The 19,570-nt window shown below is 43.2% G+C and overlaps 1 protein-coding gene across 2 annotated transcripts; it reads right to left on the minus strand.

Annotated features, from left to right (window-relative positions):
• Nucleotides 1–8,240: 8,240 nt before the first annotated feature.
• Nucleotides 8,241–19,570, minus strand: LOC109899045 (zinc transporter ZIP12). 2 transcript variants are annotated; one of them, XM_020494096.2, is made up of 13 exons: nucleotides 19,428–19,570; nucleotides 17,864–18,166; nucleotides 14,228–14,554; nucleotides 13,838–14,045; nucleotides 13,544–13,692; nucleotides 13,225–13,396; nucleotides 12,779–12,951; nucleotides 11,413–11,565; nucleotides 10,891–10,986; nucleotides 9,932–10,007; nucleotides 9,560–9,718; nucleotides 9,162–9,349; nucleotides 8,241–8,912 (listed from the first exon to the last, which is right to left on the minus strand). In XM_020494096.2, the coding sequence occupies exons 2-13, from the start codon at nucleotides 18,131–18,133 to the stop codon at nucleotides 8,784–8,786; spliced, it is 2,100 nt and encodes a 699-aa protein (XP_020349685.1). In that variant the 5' UTR covers nucleotides 18,134–18,166; nucleotides 19,428–19,570; the 3' UTR covers nucleotides 8,241–8,783. The 2 variants fall into 2 exon arrangements, with proteins under 2 accessions (XP_020349685.1, XP_031691848.1); XM_031835988.1 differs by having other exon boundaries at nucleotides 17,864–19,570.

The following is a 19,570-nucleotide window of genomic DNA, read 5'->3' on the forward strand; positions in this document are numbered from 1 at the left end:
GCTGGGCTTTTACTGGTTGGCTCTTGTGTCTTTCTCGCTCAAACGCCTACATGCACAGCCACACACAGAACCTGAGCGCAGCTCTCTTCCATTACAACGGTTTTCAAATACAAACAACAAAAGGTCTCAACCCTTGTGAAAAAAAATATTTAAGCGAACCAATCAAATCGAGCGAATAATGCATTAAAACTTCTTAAGGCTAGGCGGCAGTATTTTGAAGTCCGGATGAAAAGCGTGCCCTGTTACTCAGGCCCCGAAGCTAGGATATGCATATAATTGGTAGATTTGGATAGAAAACAATCTAAAGTTTCTAAAACTGTTAAAAAAACAGATCAAATTACTGATTTGGCAGGCGAAATCCAGAGGACAGACCATCCAGGGGGGGGAAAATTTAAGTCATAGGATTTTCCAAAAGATTTTCTATGGGAAACCATATTTTATTCGGAACCTGATTGCAGTTCCTATGGCTTCCACTAGGTGTCAACAGTCTTTAGAAATTGGTCGATGTTTTTCATTTGAGAAATGAAGAAGTAGTGCTGTTCTTTGTACGTGTCAATCTGAAGGTCCCTAGTCTTTTGTTGCGCGTGAACAGGAGCGTGCTCCGTGTTATTTTTCTTCGGTATTGGAAACAGATTATCCCGTCTCAAATTTGATTGATTATTTACATTTTAGGATACCTGAGGTTGGATTAGGAACATTGTTTGAAATGTTTGGATCAAGTTTACAGGTAACTTATTAGATAGTTTGTAGTCATGTTGGGCGAGTTTGAAAGGGTGTATTTCGGAATCAAACGCGCCAAATAAATGGACATTTCGGGAATATAAAGAAGGAATTTATCGAACAAAAGGACCATTCATTGTGTCACTGAGACATTTGGGATTGCAAAAAGAAGAAGATCTTCAAAGGTAAGGCATTTATTATATCGTTATTTCTGACTTTTGTGTCGCACCTGCCTGGTTGAAAAATGATTTTCATGTGTTTTTCGGGGCGCTGTCCTCAGATAATCGCATGGTGTGCTTTCGCCGTAAAGCCTTTTTGAATTATGACACAGCGGCTGGATTAACAAGAAGTTAAGCTTTATTTTGATGTATTACACTTATATTTTCGTGAATGTTGAATATTGATATTTCTGTAGTTTGAATTTGGCGCTCTGCAATTTCACCGGATGTTGTCAAATCGATCCCGCTAAAGGGATTGGCGCTTTAAGGGATCAGTGTGTCACAGCTCTCCCTGCTCTGTAAGTCGTGGGTCGAGGCAGCCATGCTACCTGTCAGCCTTGATCTCTGTCTGTCTTAAGCTTTCCATAGTGAACTTGCAACATTGTATCTCGACTGGGTCCCAAATTGCTGGTGCATAGTGCACTCTTTGGATGCTGGAATTATTGGAGTGTGCAGGTAGCCTACCTTTTTAAGTGATTTGTTTGACAATACAATGAAAACATCATGACTGGTTGTGTTCATGCCACATTAAAAAGTAATACATTTTTACCGTTAAAATACTGCTTCACTATTAGGCCCATAAAAATCTTTTGTGCACAAATAAAAAGTCCCGTGAAACAAGCCCCCCCCCCCCCCCCCCCCCCCCCCCACGAATGCCACAATATAATTTGCTCACTGCACACACACACAGACACAGACACACACACACAAAAAAAATTGTATTTGTCACATACGCCAAATACGATAGGTATAGACGTGAAATGCTTACTTACAAGCCTTTAACCAACAATGCAGTTTTATGAAAAAGAGTTAAGAAAATATTTACTAAATAAACTAAAGTTAAAAAATAAAAGAGCAACAATAAAATAACAATAACGAGGATATACAGGGGGTACCAGTACCTAGTCAATGTGCGCGGGTACAGGTTAGTCAAGGTAATTGAGGTAATACCGTATGTACATGCAGGTAGGGGTAAAGTGACTATGCATACATAATAAACAGCGAGTAGCAGTGGAGTAAAGAAGGGGTAGGTCAATACAAATAGTCTGAGTAGCCATTAGATTATCTGTTCAGCAGTCTTATTGCTTGGGGGTAGAAGCTATTAAGAAGCTGGGAGATAGAATGTAAAACATATATGATTTATCTTCACTCTATCTGTCTTTTCATGCTTCATCACCAGGAATCCTATTCCTGTCAAAGCCAAATGTCACCACTAAAACGTTTTCTAATACACAATGACAGTTGCCTTTGTCATGGGCAAAATGACTGATACCTCCTGTAAACCGCCCCCGAACACCCCCTCTAGCAGTATTTTGTTGGTTGTTGGTAGGACAAAACTCAGTGCCTTTATTATTCATCATTGCCCTCTAGTGGTTTTATTTGGTTCAACAAACTGGGCTCTTTTCCAATTCCTATTTCCTTGATTCCTTGCGTCCTCTCTCCCAATCTCCTTCTTAAAACTCATTGGAGGAACAGGTCCTAGGGGAGGGACCTTGAATCTACTATGCCAATGCTCTTTGAGAAGGAGGGGAAGAGAGAGGAAAGCGAGGAATCAAATAATTGAGATACACTCTGGGAGTTGCTACCCTAATTAATGAGAGATTTTGCATGAAAGTAGAGTCTGTTCTGATCAGATTGCCTTTAGACTGGTCTTTGTATTATGATCCATATACAGCAACTTACAAACAATAATTACAGTAGGCCTATACTCTGCAGCATATTGTAATTGTGTTTTCCTGCGAAGGTTCGGTGTTTCAGAGTAAGAAATGTAGACATCGGTGGAAAAGGGATTTTATGGGTTAATAGGCACATTTTAACTCCTTACCATTGGCTCAATACCATAACTCCTGACACATCAAAACCTGACTCTAACCTCACACACAAGACACGCAGGTCAACATCTACAAGTGGGTTAGCACGTACCTTTGGCACAATTACAATACATGAAGCACAATGGGTTATGTATTGAGTCAGAGCAGTCACCCGATTTAAAATCCAAAAGGATAACATCTGAGTGCATCGCTGACATATCCCATTGTATATCTGTCTTAGCCTTTCCCCTTAGCTCACGTCTATGCTCCCTCTGTCCTCCTGACCCCTGACCGTTACTCTGCTTTGGGGGCTCTTTGCTGAGTGAGTGAGGATAGCTGCGGATACAGAAGTGCACTCACAGCCCAGATAAAAATCCTTTCCTTCCTACATCCTGGCAGCGAACACCTTTCAAAACACACACACAAGCATGTCAAAGAGGGTCTTTTAGAACAACACACACGCACACACACGCGCACACACACACACATACACACACACACACACACAAACCAATAAACCTGGAGCTTTCCTGGAAATTCCAAAGGGGATGGCATTCCCAAAATTAGCACAATAAATTGGAAGTATAGGAGAAAATGCCGTGAACTTCCTCCCATTGTTGTGGAATGACTCGGAAAGCTGTAATAAATGGAGTCAGCAGAATATTCACGGCTTTGACACCAACCATAAGCCAAATTCTCTAAGCACTATCTACAGTATTTGCAGATCTGAGGTTATACTGTTATACTGTGGTTATTATGAATAAACATATTGTCCTTGTTGTATAGTTACTGGCAGATGACTACCTCCAGCTTGTGGACTAGACTTTTGTGAAATGATGTTACTGTACTGTATCGAGTACTCAGCATTAACCAGTTACTGCTTAAAGAGAGCTTCTCATCAGAATTGTACATAAACGTCTCTTGTATAATATCGAATCATAGTTGTGGCCTTATACAGACGATTCAAGATCGCAAATGTATCCATTGTCTCATGAATATAGTATAAGTGAATATTTTGTATACAGTATGCGTCTCTCTCTTTTTCCCCTCTCATGCCCCTCTTCTACCTTTTCCTTCCCCTCCTTCTCTAGGCCCACTCTGGCCTTTGAGAGAGGGAGCACAGTACAGCGCTGTGTGGGCAGGAGCCCTCCGGAGTCTCCAGCTTGTTGAGTGTGGATTAGTCAGCCCAGACCAAGAGCTTTCTGCTGGATGAAGAGAACAGTACAGGCTGCTCAGGTGGGTGGAACTGCCCCCCGTTTGACCGCACACAGTGTTCACTGATCAGGACTGAGAATACATGTCTCCAAAATAGAGAGCTGACAGGCAGTGTTATTGTATAACCACATAGAGACAATAATTGATTTAGAAGGCATATCATGTAAACAGCAGTACAGAACCAAATTCCCTGACATTGGTTATAACTGAACAGAGCAGAGCAGTACCAAAATACCACCAAACAGGGCTAGACCTGACTAGAGCTGATCAGAACAAATTCTACATACTGTATAACAGAACAAAAGTGCAGTAACAAACTCTGATTTCCATTCTGGTCAGGCCAGACAAGAAAGGGGCAGAACATCCATTACAATGTCAATACCCAGCAGCAGAAAATTGATAGATGATGTGTTTAACATAGTGGGTGAGCTACAGTGATCTTCTGTGGCTCAGTTGGTAGAGAAGGACTCTTGCAATGCCAGTGTAGTGGGTTTGATTCCTGGGACCAATATGTAAAACATTTATACATGCATGACTGTTTGTCGCTTTGGATAAAAGTGTCTGCTAAACGGCATATATTATTATATATAGATACAGTATGTTTGAAGAAATGTTTTGTTTTATTGGTTGCCACATTTGTTTACACACTGAGACTAGGTGATTTCCCAACCGTCCCTCCCCAACATTAGTGATTTTTTTTTTAAAGGCGATAGAGATGATAGACCTTGGCCGCAACCTATGCATTAGGCATCCATCTCCGAATCAATAAGAATTGGGCTGAGTAAACAACAATCGTTTATTCAATCTTTTTGCTTGCGCTTCTAGATATCTGGAAAATATCAGCTGCTTACTAAGATCACTTATTGAGACCCCAAAGTGCTGTATTCAGAGTATTATACTGACAACCAACTATAGATATTCAGTAATGGAGTTTGTGTTCCAAGTATTTACTTCAAATATATTATCTTTAGTTTTGATCATCTATGTTAGTGAAATAAATAAGGTTGAGACTTGGTTTGGCTTCCTAATCAAATGGGGATCAATGGATGGTTTGATTGTCAACAGCAACAGCCTTATATCATAATGAACATACAGGTAAGATGCCAAAATAAAGGAAACACTTGAGTCTCTCCCACTCAACAGGTCTCAACCCTACTGAACAGTTATGGGAGACTCTGGATCGGTGCCTGAGACAGCATTTTCCAACCCCATCAACAAAACACCAAATAATTGAATTTCTCGTGGAAGAGAGGTGTCGCATCCCTCCAATAGAGTTCCAGACACTTGTAGAATATGTGCCAAGGCACATTGAAGCTGTTCTGCCGGCTCGTGGTGGCCCAACACCCTTAAGACACTTGGTTGGTGGTTCCTTTATTTTGGTATTTACTTCTGAAAGTATTCAGTATTCCACTTGACTTTTTCCGCATTTTGTTACATTACAGCCCTATTCTAAAGTTGATTAAATAAAATAATTTCCTCAACAATCGACACACAATTCCCCATAATGATGAAGCAAAAACAGGTTTTTGTACATTTTTGTACATTTATTAAAACCAAAAAACAGAAGTACCTTATTTACACAAGTATACAGACCCTTTGCTATGAGACTCGAAATTGAGCTCAGGTGCATCCTGTTTCCATTGATCATCCTTGAGATGTTTCTAAAACTTGATTGGAGTCCACCTGTGGTAAATTCAATTGAGTGGAGATGATTGATGATGAAAGGCACACACCTGTCTATACAAGGTCCCACAGTTGACAGTCCATGTCAGAGCAAAAACCAAGCTATGAGGTCGAAGGAATTGGCCGTAGAGTTCCGAGACATGATTGTGTCGGATCACAGATCTGGGGAAGAGTACCAAAACATTTCTGCAGCATTCAAGGTCCCCAAAAACAAAGTGGCCTCCATCATTCTTAAACGGAAGAAGTTTAGAACCACCAAGACTCTTCCTAGAGATGGCCACCGGGCCAAACACAAGGCCCTCTGCAATAAGTGTTTAGGGAGGTGGTCACTCTGACAGAGCTCTAGAGTTCCTATATGGAGATGGGAGAACCTTCCAGAAGGACAACCATCTCTGCGGTACTCCACTAATTAGGCCTTTGGGCTCCCGAGTGGTGCAGCGTACTAAGGCACTGTATCTCAGTGCTAGAGGCGTCACTACAGACCCTGGTTCGATTCTAGGCTGTATCACAACCGGCCGTGATTGGGAGACCCATAGGGCAGCACACAATTGGCCCAGCATCGTCCGGATTGGGGTTTGGCCGGTGTAGGCTGTCATTGTAAATAACAATATGTTCTTAACTGACTTGCTTAGTTAAGTAAAGGTTAAATAGAGTGGCCAAACGGAAGCCACTTCTCAGTAAAAGGTATGTGACAGCCCGCTTGGAGTTTGCCAACAGGCACCTAAAGACTCTCAGACTATGATGAAACCAAGATTGAACTCTTTCGCCTGAATGCCAAGCATCACGTCTGGAGGAAACAATGCTGGGTGGATGTTTTTCAACGGCAGGGACTGAGAGACTGGTCAGGATTACAGATGTGCCAAGCTTGTAGCGTCATACCCAAGAAGATTCAAGGCTGTAATCACTGCCAAAGGTGCTTCAACAAAGTACTGAGTAAAGGGTCTGAATACTTATGTAAATATCATATTTCAGTTTTTGTTAATGAAATGAGCAAAAATTTCTAAAAACACAATTTCGCTTTGTCATTATCGGGTATTGTGTGTACAGTTGTAGCCAAAAGTTTTGAGAATGACACAATATTAATTTTCACAAAGTCTGCTGCCTCATTTTGTATGATGGCAATTTGCATATACTCCTGAATGTTATGAAGAGTGATCAGATGAATTGCAATTAATTGCAAAGTCCCTCTTTGCCATGCAACTGAACTGAATCCCCCCAAAAACATTTCCACTGCATTTCAGCCCTGCCACAAAAGGACCAGCTTGACATCATGTCAGTGATGCTCCCGTTAACACAGGTGTGAGTGTTGACGAGGACAAGGCTGGAGATCACTCTGTCATACTGATTGAGTTCGAATAACAGACTGGAAGCTTCAAAAGGAGGGTGGTGCTTGGAATCATTGTTCTTCCTCTGTCAAACATGGTTACCGGCAAGGAAACACGTGCTATCATCATTGCTTTGCACAAAAAGGGCTTCACAGGCAAGGATATTACTGCCAGTAAGATTGCACCTAAATCAACCATTTATCGGACCATCAAGAACTTCAAGGAGAGCGGTTCAATTGTTGTGAAGAAGGCTTCAGGGCGCCCAAGAATGTCCAGCAAGCGCCAGGACTGTCTCCTAAAGTTGATTCAGCTACGGGATCAGGGCACCACCAGTACAGAGCTTGCTCGGGAATGGCAGCAGGCAGGTGTGAGTGCATCTGCATGCACAGTGAGGCAAAGACTTTTGGAGGAAGGCCTGGTGTCAAGAATAGCAGCAAAGGAGCCACTTCTCTCTAGGAAAAACATATCTCTAGGACAGACTGATATTCTGCAAAAGGTACAGGGATTGGACTGCTAAGGACTGGGGTAAAGTCATTTTCTCTGATGAATCCTCTTTCCGATTGTTTGGGGCATCCGGAAAAAAGCTTGTCCGGAGAAGACAAGGTGAGCGCTACCATCAGTCCTGTGTCATGCCAACAGTAAAGCATCCTGAGACCATTCATGTGTGGGGTTGCTTCTCAGTCAAGGGAGTGGGCTCACTCACCATTTTGCCTAAGAACACAGCCATGAATAAGGAATGGTACCAACACATCCTCCGAGAGCAACTTCTCCCAACCATCCAGGAAGAGTTTGGTGACGAGCAATGACTTTTCCAGCATGATGGAGCACCTTGCCATAAGGCAAAAGTGATAACTAAGTGGCTTGGGGAACAAAACATCAATATTTTGGTTCCATGGCCAGGAAACTCCCCAGACCTTAATCCCATTGAGAACTTGTGGTCAATCCTCAAGAGGCGGGTGGACAAACAAATCCCCACAAATTCTGACAAACTCCAAGCATTGATTATGCAAGAATGGGCTGCCATCAGTAAGGATGTGGCCTAGAAGTTAATTGACAGCTTGCCAGGGCGGATTGCAGAGGTCTTGAAAAAGAAGGGTCAACACTGCAAATATTGACTCTTGGCATCAACTTCATGTAATTGTCAATAAAGGCCTTTGACACGTATGAAATGCTTGTAATTATACTTCAGTATTCCATAGTAACATCTGACAAAATTATAGAATAAGACTGTAAACTAACAAAATGTGGAAAAAGTCAAGGGGTCTGAATACTTTCTGAAGACACTGTATTTCATGGCAAATATACACATACAAGCAAGGTATCTGTATATAAAGATCTCGTCTGGCACTGTAGACTAGACATCTGACACTATCATGTCCAGACACAGATGTGACAGCTAGCTATGTGCCCTATGTTACACAGTACGTCATACAAAAATAAATCATCACACAGAAGATGTGTTCATGTCCTAAAGATCACATTTAGGCATCTGATTCATACAAAAGTGGATTCATCCAGCTCTAACACATTATGCGTAACCACTGGATCTAAAATGACATTTGATTCACATCGTCACTGCTACTATTCACGTCACTCTATTATCCGGTCACTTATGAAATGTTTCTTGCTTGTGACATTTTAAATGTACTGTTCACTGTCTTCATATGGTGTGTCAGTAAATAATGCAGTAATCAATAAACAAGATGTCAAAATGACAACAAAAAAGCAAGACCACAAAGTACCGTCAACATTGCCATCAATTACACATTTGCATGGCAGATACCATAGTATGATGTGTGTGTGTCCTGTCATCAAAACTTAAGTTTGTGCTCAAACAGTGCAAGGAGCAGAAGACAGGCCCAGCCCATTAGGAGGCCAAGGTTCTGCAGGAGGAACATGATACAGGGCCTGTTGGTCTTCACACGACTCATCTCTGGGAGCTGAGAGAAAGAAACGGGAGGAAGAGAAGAGAAGAGGGAGAAATTAGGGTCTGGGAGTTTGATTATTGGGTAAATCTCTCTCTATCCCAAATCACCTGTGAATTGCAACAATTTATTACCTATCAATAGGGAAAGACGATTTGCCTGACTGTGCGAGCTGACTGATCAAGGGGACACACTGTCTGGTTAAACTCCGGTCCCTATCTATCAGTGTGTGTTTTACGAAGAACAGCAGTATCCCAGCCTCACCATCTCTACCAGCGACAGATAGAGGAAGATCCCCGCGGTAACGGTGAAGATCCACTGCTGGACCTCTGGTTCCGAGGAGACGAAGAGGCCGATGTAGAGGCCGATGAAGGCCGTCAGAGCACTGAGGAGGTTCATCATCACTGCATTCCTCACAGAGAGACCTGAGCTTAGCAACACCGCAAAGTCACCTGAGATGAAGAACAAAGTAAGAAGAAGAAGAACATATGTTAGGTCATTTGGAACCAGTGTTTTCAGTTCTCCAAAACTGGGACACAAACGACTCAAGACATGTTTCTTTTCTGTTTGACAAAAGAACCCAAAGAAGAACAAGAAACACTGCCAACCCATGCCAACAACCTTTGACCTTTCAGTAGCTGCTCTGTGACTTGTGACCTCACCCATTTCATGAGGGATTTCATGGCAGAGGATGGCCACGGTGGTCGCCATGCCTGTCTCGGTGGACGAGGAGAAGGCCGCCCCCACCACCAGGCCGTCAGCAAAGTTATGGAGGCTGTCCCCCACGATTACCATCACAGCCAGTACAGGAATACCCTGTCCTGGGAACACAAAGAAAGTCTGTCTGTGTGGCGGCTCTGTCCTGATAGCCCATCTGCTACGTTCCCTAGCCCAGTCCCAGTCCTAGCCACACTAATTACACACAGCACACTAGACAGAACAAAACAGAAGAGGATCAAACTAGACAGAGAGGGAACTGAGGACTGGGGGACAGGGAGTGAAGATAAAGGAGGACGATGAAATATCTTACTTACTCGTCTGATGCGTAGGGGTTCTTGGTTCAGCCTCCTCTGATGGGATTTCTGTGCATTCTAAGTCCTCCACAGTTCCCTGTAGGCGAGAGACAAATACATCGGAGGATTTTTCCTTACATTACACTGCATTACAATGATATTATTCCGGTCCATGGCAAAAGCAGCACACGAGTGACCACAATTCCCCCTGCCTATGTCATGAACAGTCTGCCAAAGTTGCCAAAACTGCTCAGTTTCTCTAAGGCATGAATTATTCAACAGCAGCATCAAGGTCTCCTACACCATGGCCTGTTACAGATTTACTCTCGCCCACACTCCTCTTCACTTTCCCTGCAATGCAACATTCTGTGCACGTCAACATCAGAGTTCAAACTGTTCAAAATGTTGACCAAATATTTTTGAATCCTATAAGCCTCTTTTGAATTCCTGTGCTTTTATATTAGCCTCCCACAGCACATTGGCAGATCATTTCTCCCACTTTCACTCCAAACCTCTGCCACCTTCACCCATGTTTTCTCTTGTTGTTGATAGGCCTTTGTTGAAATGACACATATTTCCTAATATTGAGAACAGAAATCTATGGCATCACGCCAATTGTGTTCAACCAGTTCAAAGAGGGTTGACAGATTTGTCATCAGCTCTAATTTGAAGCATCAGTGGACACAGGGACACAGTTATACCACTGCAGCTGTTTGTCTCTCTTCAAAGCAGAAACCTTAAAAGCGCTCAAAAAGGACTGTTTCCCTTTCACAGACAGCTCATGTCCAAACAAGCCTAGGGGACACTTGTGTGAGGATGCACCTTCAATTGAGTTCTCTATTTCTGCTCTCATATGAGGAAGTTCAAGGGTCACCAATAGGTTTCATATTGCTTCAACTGTCCATTGATGCAATCACTGAACATGTTTTATTTTTATATACACTACTGTATATGTGCCAGAGAGGGACAAACAGACTCACCAGCTGCATGGTTGAGATAGACATGCCCCTCTGTGACTGGCCGTTGCAGTTGAGCTCCAGGGGGAGGTCATGGGAATTGCCCAGGCCCCCGTGACCCTGCCAGAGAAAAAGAGACTCATCAGCCTCCAGTCACTCCAGAGGCCACCAGCCAGAGCCACAGCCACCTGCACAGTCAGCTCAGCTCAGGCTCTGTCACAAATGGCATCCTATTCCCTTTGTAGTGCACTATTTTTGACCAGAAGCCATAGGGATGCAGCTTCATTCCGAGTTTCAGCCAGGGCCAATGGGAACCAATGGGAAAATAGTCATTAATAACCTTCTTTTTTTAATGGATTTCGATAGATAACATTCAGATTTGGACATGAAACAGCCTGCTAACAGTAATTGTTGGTATTGTTATCTCCTTTTCAGGCCTGTAGTTCAATGTTGGTGGGTAACAAACTGCATATTCGTTGTTTTAAACAGGAAGATGAACATGCCAAGAGACAGAAATAAATGCTTTAGTAAAAACTATCATCTTACATGGCCATTTGATGGCATCACAAGAGAGAAGATCCTTTCGATGAGGAAAAAGCCGTAGATTCCAGCGATGATTCCCAAAATCTTCCACAGATATTCCTTTCCCTCAGTAAAGTGATGATCGTAATGGTGACTGTCGTCATGGAGGCCAAGGATCTCCAGAGGAGACAGGGAGAGAAAACAATGAGACATTTAATCTACACTGAAAGCATTCTTATATGTTTTGTAATCAGTCCAGTAGTCATGACTCATGATGACTATAGAAAAAAAGGGGGAGCTAAGATAGAAAGGAAATCCCAATGGGTAATGTCACTGACCATACTGTTTGTTTAACAATGGTTAAAATGTTGTTATGCAGTCTTAGAAAATATCTTAGACCAAATAGGTTGGCGTGTTTACATGAAACAGCTATAACACCATTTTTGATGTACTTGGGAGGTGTCACCATTTAGGAGATATTCTCTATTCCCTACACCCGTGGTATGAGTATAACCACCATTCCCTATACCTGTAGTATGAGTATAACCTCCATTCCATATACCTGTGGTATGAGTATAACCACCATTCCCTATACCTGTGGTATGAGAATAACCTCCATTCCATATACCTGTGGTATGAGTATAACCTCCATTCCCTATAACTGTGGTATGAGTATCACCTCCATTCCATATACCTGTGGTATGAGTATAACCTCCATTCCATATACCTGTGGTATGAGTATAACCTCCATTCCCTATACCTGTGGTATGAGTATAACCTCCATTCCCTATAACTGTGGTATGAGTATATCCTCCATTCCATATACCTGTGGTATGAGTATAACCTCCATTCCCTATACCTGTGGTATGAGTATAACCTCCATTCCCTATAACTGTGGTATGAGTATATCCTCCATTCCCTATACCTGTGGTATGAGTATAACCTCCATTCCATATACCTGTGGTATGAGTATAACCTCCATTCCATATACCTGTGGTATGAGTATAAACTCCATTCCCTATACCTGTGGTATGAGTTTAACCTCCAATCCCTATACCTGCGGTATGAGTATTATCTCCATTCCCTATAACTGTGGTATGAGTATAACCTCCATTCCATATACCTGTGGTATGAGTATAACCTCCATTCCCTATACCTGTGGTATGAGTATAACCTCCAATCCCTATAACTGTGGTATGAGTATAACCTCCATTCCCTATACCTGTGGCATGAGTATAACCTCCATTCCCTATACCTGTGTCATGAGTATAACCTCCATTCCCTATACCTGTGGTTTGAGGTTTATGAGGCCTCTGTGACCTTTACCTATGGTTTAAGTGTGACCTTGTCCCTATACTTGTGGGATGAGTACGGCCTCTGTGCCCTATACCTGTGGTATGAGGTGCAGGAGGGCGTCCCCTGAGAGGGTTCCCACGGCCAGGCCCACAAAGAGCTGCAGGATGAGGGCGTAGGTCTCCTGGCAGGAGTTGAAGAAGATCAGGCAGATGCCCAACATGGAGCCCACGGTGATGAGTAACACAGCAGCCGTACTGTAGCCATATTCTACAGAGAGAGCAGAGACAGAGATGTGTTCAGAACTATAGCAGAGATAACATCAATAGTTAAGAGACAAGACTACAGCAGCTTTATGTGTTGAAGCCATACATAAACGGCATTGTTCAACAGATGGATTACACATGTTTTAGACTCTACTCAGGACAAATAGTGACAAATGGGGGCATGCTGAACATCTTAGCTAGACATTGACATCAGCCAAAGGACAGTGTAGACAAGATGTTGATTTCTAATGATGGGTTGTGAGGTACAATGTCTTACTCTCAATGGCACTGGGTGGAGATCCTCGTGTAGCTGGCTCTGTGGACTCACAGGCATTCCCTAGCAACTGCTGGATAACAGCTGGGCAGATTTGTCTGAAGTGATCCCGGGAAATATGCAAATGCTGATCCAGAACAAAAATATCCACCAGCTGATTGGCTGAGTAGCATATCTAATCAAACAGAAAAGAATCGAAAATATGATGAAATATTTTGTCTGGGAAAGCTCTCCATGGTGATTCCTCAAGTTCGAACCATGAGCCTTTTCAGCTCAAATCAGTTTTCACCACTAAATGTGGAGTCTTGAGTTTCTGTCTCACCTGTGTCCAGTCTGTGTTGATCCCCAAAGGCTCATGGACACACCCTATATGGGAGGGGCCTGTGATGCTCCGCTTCTCTCTGCAGTGTGAGTGATAGGCCCCTCCACCACCACCTCCCACACCAAGCTGGTGCAGCAGCTCCTCCAAATCTATGCAACAGCCAGAGCACTGACATCAAACAGTGCTTACATCACCACATACAACTCAAATCTATAGAGATGTACTAAATAGCTTTTTGGGCCCTCTATCCAACTCTATGGTCAAATCACTCACAGGAAGGACTCCTAAACTTACCCCTGACATGTAGGTTGCTGGTGCGGTTGAGGGACTGGAAGATGTAATCTGTAAAGAAGGCAGGGGAGGGCAGGTTCCTCTTGCTGAAACAGTGGCCCTGCAGGGTGTGGGTGATGATGGCTGCAGACAGTGTGGCCACTGAGGATGGATCAGCACCTTGGCTATCTGTGATCCCCAACTCATCCAGTAGACGGGAGGCATCGATACACTGAAGGAGGATGATGTGTTACTGGTTAACAACTGGGAATATCTTCCTGTAACTCTCCAGTGTCCATCTCTAACAGTCTGAGGCTATTTCAATGTGTGGAGATTGAGATGATTCTCTGGTGATGTGAAGAACTGTGCCTTTGGTTGACGTGACATTTTATGCTAGAGGTGCAGCAGTCTTACCTGTGATTGGGAGGAGCCAGATGTCTCTGGAGCAGGTGGTTGATAGTTCTGGTTGATGAGCTGCAGAATGCTCTCTATCTCATTGGAGGAGAGGAAGCCTCTTTCTTCTGAGGGTTGGAGGTTGGTCAGGGCCAGAAGGTAGTACTGGTAGCTAGGTGACAAGGAGGAGGAGGAAAAGGAGGAAGGGGAGGGGTTGGTGGCACACAGGTGTTCCATGTTGATCATGTAGTAGAGCAAAACGGTGGAGACTCTATGGTAGTCATCCTCGGTGAGGTAAGCCTTCCTATCATCCTCCAGGACAGAGAGGACAAGGTCTGGAGTGAGGCACTGTAAACATAGCAATCAAACATGTTATGCAGTGTGTGTGACGTAGGGGATATGTTGCAAAGTAAACATTTCAGCTGCTTGGAAATGAAGTAAAACCTTTACTGGAAGCTTACAAAATGAGTCAGGCAGAATTAGGGGTGAAAGGGGGGTATATTACTGGAAACCTTCTATCAGAATGATTTAATATATCACGAGACATCTAGTGGCCCTTTTGGGTACTTCATATTTGTACAGGTGTCTGTAATGATCACCATTTTTTTGTATTTATTTTACTATGTCTGTATGTATTTGTTGTCAATGTTTTACTGTCAAACTGTTGGCAGTTGTAAAAGACGTCAATAGTTGGTAGAGTTGCAGTTATATGATAATAATGCCTTTGTTTGATTAGATGCTTTTTTTCATTCATTTAGCTATTTTCTCTTGAACCATATCGTCTATCTACTAGAAACACATGGACAATATGGACACTGATATAAAAAGTGAATGCTACACTGAACAAATATATAAATGCAACATCTACAGTGTTCATGAGCTGAAATTTAAAAAATCCTTTAACTGTTTCCATAGTCACAGAAAGCTTATTTCTCTCGGGAAGTTTGTACACAAATGTGTTTACATCCCTGTTAGTGAGCCTTTCTCCTTTTCCAAGATAATCCATCCACCTGGCAGGTGTGGCATATCAAGAAGCTGGTTAAACAGCATGATCATTACACGTGTGCACCTTGTGCTGGGGACAATAAAAGGACACTTTAAAATGTGCAGATTTGTCACATGACACAATGCCACAGATGTCTTAAGTTTTTAGGGAGTGTGCAATTGGCATGCTGACTCGAGGAATGTCCACCAAAGCTGTTGCCAGAAATTGTCCTGTTAATTTCTCTACCATAAGCTGCCTCCAACGTCATTTTAGAGAATTTGTCAGTACGTCCAACCAGCCTCATAACCACAGACCACGTGTAACCACATCAGCCCAGGACCTCCACATACGGCTTCTTCGCCTGCGGGAGTATTTATGTCTGTAATAAAGCCCTTTTGTGGGGAAAAACTCATTCTGATTGGCTGGGCCTGACTCCCCAGTGGGTGGGCCTGGATACCAAGTGAGTGGGCCTATGCCATCCCAGGCTCACCCACAGCCACCCAGTCATGTGAAATCCATAGATTAGGGCATAATGAATTTATTTAAATTGACTGATTTGATTATGAACTATAAGTAAATCAAATCTTTGAAAAATGTTGCATGTTGCATTTATACAGTATGTTTGTTCAGTATACAGTTCCAGTCAAAAACTTAGACACACCTACTCATTCAAGGGTTTTTCTTTATATTTCATATTTGAGGTTCTTCAAAGCTGCCACACTCTGCCTTGATGACAGCTTTGCACAATCTTGTCATTATCTCAACCAGCTTCATGGGGTAGTCACCTGGAATGCATTTCCAGTCAGCCAATCTAAAGCCACTCAATTTGGTCTGATGAGTCCAAATTTTAGATTTTTGGTTCCAACCACTGTGTCTTTGTGAAACTCAGAGTAGGTGAACGGATGATCTTCGCATCCACAATGTGAAGCATGGAGGAATTATCTCCGCACCGTGAAGCATGGAGGAAGAGGTGTGATGGTGTGGGGGTGACACTGTCAGTGATTTATTTGGAATTGAAGGCACACTTAACCAGCATGGCTACCACAGCATTCTGCAACGATGCGCCATCACATCTAGTTTGCACTTAGTGGGACTATAATTTGTTTTTCAACAGGACAATGACCAAAAACATACCTGTAAGGGCTATTTGACCAAAAAGAAGAGTGATGGAGTGTTGCATCAGATGACCTGGCCTCCACCATCACCTGACCTCAACCCAATTGAGATGGTTAGGGATGAGTTGGACCGCAGAGTGAATGGAAAACAGCCAACAAGTGCTCAGCATATGTGGGAACTCCTTTAAGACTGTTGGAAAAGCATTCCAGGTGACTACCTCATGAAGCTGGTGGAGAGAATGCCAAGAGTGTGCAAAGATGTCATCAAGGCAAAGGGTGGCTACTTTGAAGAATCTCAAATCTCAAATATATTTGGATTTGTTAACATTTTTTGGGTTACTACATGATTCCATATGTGTTATTTCATAGTTTTGATGTCTTCACTATTATTCTACAATGCACAAAATAGTACAAATAAAGAAAAACCCTTGAATGAGTAGGTGTGTCCCAACTTTTGACAGGTACTGTATATATCAACTCATACACCCTGTGCTATGGAAACAGTACAAATGGATTTACAGTAACTCATTTTTATCCAGGTCAAATTGGCCAGCCATCAGTGAATGCGAATAGAGTGATTAATAAGAAATCTGTCAATTTGACTAAAAGGACTTAAAGCCATCAAGCAAACACTTTGTGCTAACGATCTAAGGCATGTTCTTTGTTACAGTTAACATTTTGTTTTGTGTTGAGGTCATATAAATTAAGAGGCAATATGCTTTTCCCCCTGTGCAAGGCAATTGAATCCATATAATTCACAGATATTTTTTTTATTCTTTAACTCCCTTCATTGTTTGATAATAAGGCCTGTTTTACCCAAATGGGGAGCTTTGTGTTAGTGTGAATACAGTCCTGGCCAGACAAACACATGAACACACACAAGAGGAAGAGAGTGGGCAAGGCACTAACCCTTGCAAATATTTTCAATGCACAATGTTTCAGGGTCATAAGAGTCCGTTTCTAATGAATGAGTTGCTTTCTTAATTTCTAAAACCCCTGCTCAAATGAGACCTCCATTCAGGGCTTCTGACACACACACACACACACACACACACACACACACACACACACACACACACACACACACACACACACACACACACACACACACACACACACACACACACACACACACACACACACACACACACACAGACACACAGAGACAGACACACAGAGACACACACACACACACACTGTAATCCCACCCATACAAACACACAGAAACCCTGTGCCTCACAGACCACATTTTTATGTAGTGTTCTGTCAAATTGAGGGACCTCTAAAGCCACTCAGCATGAGTGCTGCATAGAGGGCAAGGCCTTAAGCTTCCACACACTCACATTCCAACCATGACAAGCAGGGTTGAAAGAATGAACAGACAGGAGTGAATGCAGATCGTATCTACTGTGGTAGTAATTGCTGTTAACATTAATGTTATTTTTGGGAGTAAAACCTTAAATGGAATAAAAGTGTCATATAGTAGAATGTAATACATTGAACCCCATAGCAGATAGAGAGTAACAGTTGGATGTCATAGAATGTTCTAGGCCTTACCTTGTCACAGAGCTCCTGTGATCCCCCAATCCGTTCTGCACAGTGCACAGCCTGGAGGACAGTGGAGAGTAGGAACCCTGTCTGGTCCCTCTGGAGCTGGGTCTGAGACCCAAGTTGTAGAGCCCTGATGGCCTCTTGCAGGTAGCCCCTCTCCTTGCCCTGTTCTGGGGCCTGGCCCTCCACGATCCTCCCCAGCAGACACAGGGGTAGAAGGAGCAATGTGGGGACAGCATGGCTCCAGAACCGCATGGTCCCACCTGGGACCCCCATCTCCCTGCTGGGACCCCTGCCACTGACTTAGGGCTAGATGGAGAGACGACAAGGAGGACAGGAAATGAAAGAGAAGGAGAGAGTGCAGCAAAGAGTTCGAGGAAGACAGAGAGGAAGAGAGAAGTTTTATCAGGCAGGGAAAATAGGATTGAGAAAGACAGACAGAGAAAGAGAGTTAGAGAGAGAGCGATGCTAGAAGCAACGAGAGGGAGAATGTGTTTGGGCTGAGGGAGGCCTTAAAAATGTACCCGCCCCGCCTAATCTAGTGGAGGATGGCCAGCAGGAGGGCTGGCTGGGCACCCTTCACCCGAATTAGCCCCCATTACACAGGCATGGCCAGTCAGCCAAGAGCCCTGGCCCCTCAATACTCCACAACAAAGGGATTAGTGCAAGCAAGTGAGAGAGAACTAAGGGCAGGGAGTGGGTGCGAGAAGGGGAGAAAGAAAAAGGGGGCACGGGAGGGAGCATGAAGGGAAGGACTTTGAGTTTAAATACAGTAATTGCTCCATATGGACAGAGCCTGCTATACAGCATGTTGGTAATGAGACAAGGGCCAAATGGCTGGAGAAACTCTCCTGAGTGGATGCACTCAGCAGTTAACGTGTGTATCATGTTTTGGGGGAAAAAGTTCCCTTTGCGTGGACTATTAGCTGCAGATCAGACAGACATAGGGATATTCTAAACTCCTGGCCTCACATCTGAACAACAACATTCCTCCGAAGGAAAATGTTGCAGATTAGAGAGTTAAGCCATATTACCAGAACACAGAGGCTATAACACATTCTGGTGGAACACTTTCCATGAACACATGCACACTTACTGTATAGAAATAGATGTTCAAGTTGTTTTTCTAATTGAAAATCCCACTGGATGTCCACCTGCTCACCAATGAGTCAGATTACCCATCACGCATCTAAACAATAATAAATAGCTGTAGAACACAGATGAATCCCACAACATGAGGATGTACTAATACAGGAAGGGGCATGCTGAGTAACTGTCCCAGATGCCCGAAGCAGATCCCCAGACATTAACATAGAAGTATTTTTTGCTGTATTTGTTTTGTACGGTCCCTGAGTCACCACAGGTCAAACGCACAAGTGCACGCACGCCAACACTACCTCTGAACGCATTCGCAACATCCTCCCACACACAACGTACCCTGCATGTCAGACAAATCTGAACAACACACACTTCTGTAAGACCGTATAAAACGGTATACCCATCCAAAACTACCATTGGAAAAAGATGAAACAAAACATTTTATGAAACATGAAGAGACCTAGCTACCTACCGTTTTTCCCTCTCTACCTTTTGTTTTCTTACTCTGGTGGATGGAGAGGAAGGGTTTGTGTTGTTTTCGGAGAATCCCTTGCATTGGTAAAAACCTCTTATGAGAAGAAGTAAGAATTGTGTAAGCTCCTGAGGATTAGCTGC

The sequence above is a fragment of the Oncorhynchus kisutch genome, linkage group LG11, assembly GCF_002021735.2.
Source record: "Oncorhynchus kisutch isolate 150728-3 linkage group LG11, Okis_V2, whole genome shotgun sequence".
In the NCBI taxonomy this organism is placed as follows: Eukaryota; Metazoa; Chordata; class Actinopteri; order Salmoniformes; family Salmonidae; genus Oncorhynchus; species Oncorhynchus kisutch.

Bases quoted from the DNA above. Each gene is read 5' to 3' on its own strand.
- LOC109899045 (XM_020494096.2), bottom strand. From the start codon at position 18,133: ATGGGGGTCCCAGGTGGGACCATGCGGTTCTGGAGCCATGCTGTCCCC. The intron at 11,566-12,778 runs GTATAGGGCACA...TCTCCTCTGGAG, and splicing joins TCCTGCACCTCATACCACAG to ATCCTTGGCCTCCATGACGA. The intron at 10,987-11,412 runs GTAAGATGATAG...TTTCTCTGGCAG, and splicing joins TGATGCCATCAAATGGCCAT to GGTCACGGGGGCCTGGGCAA.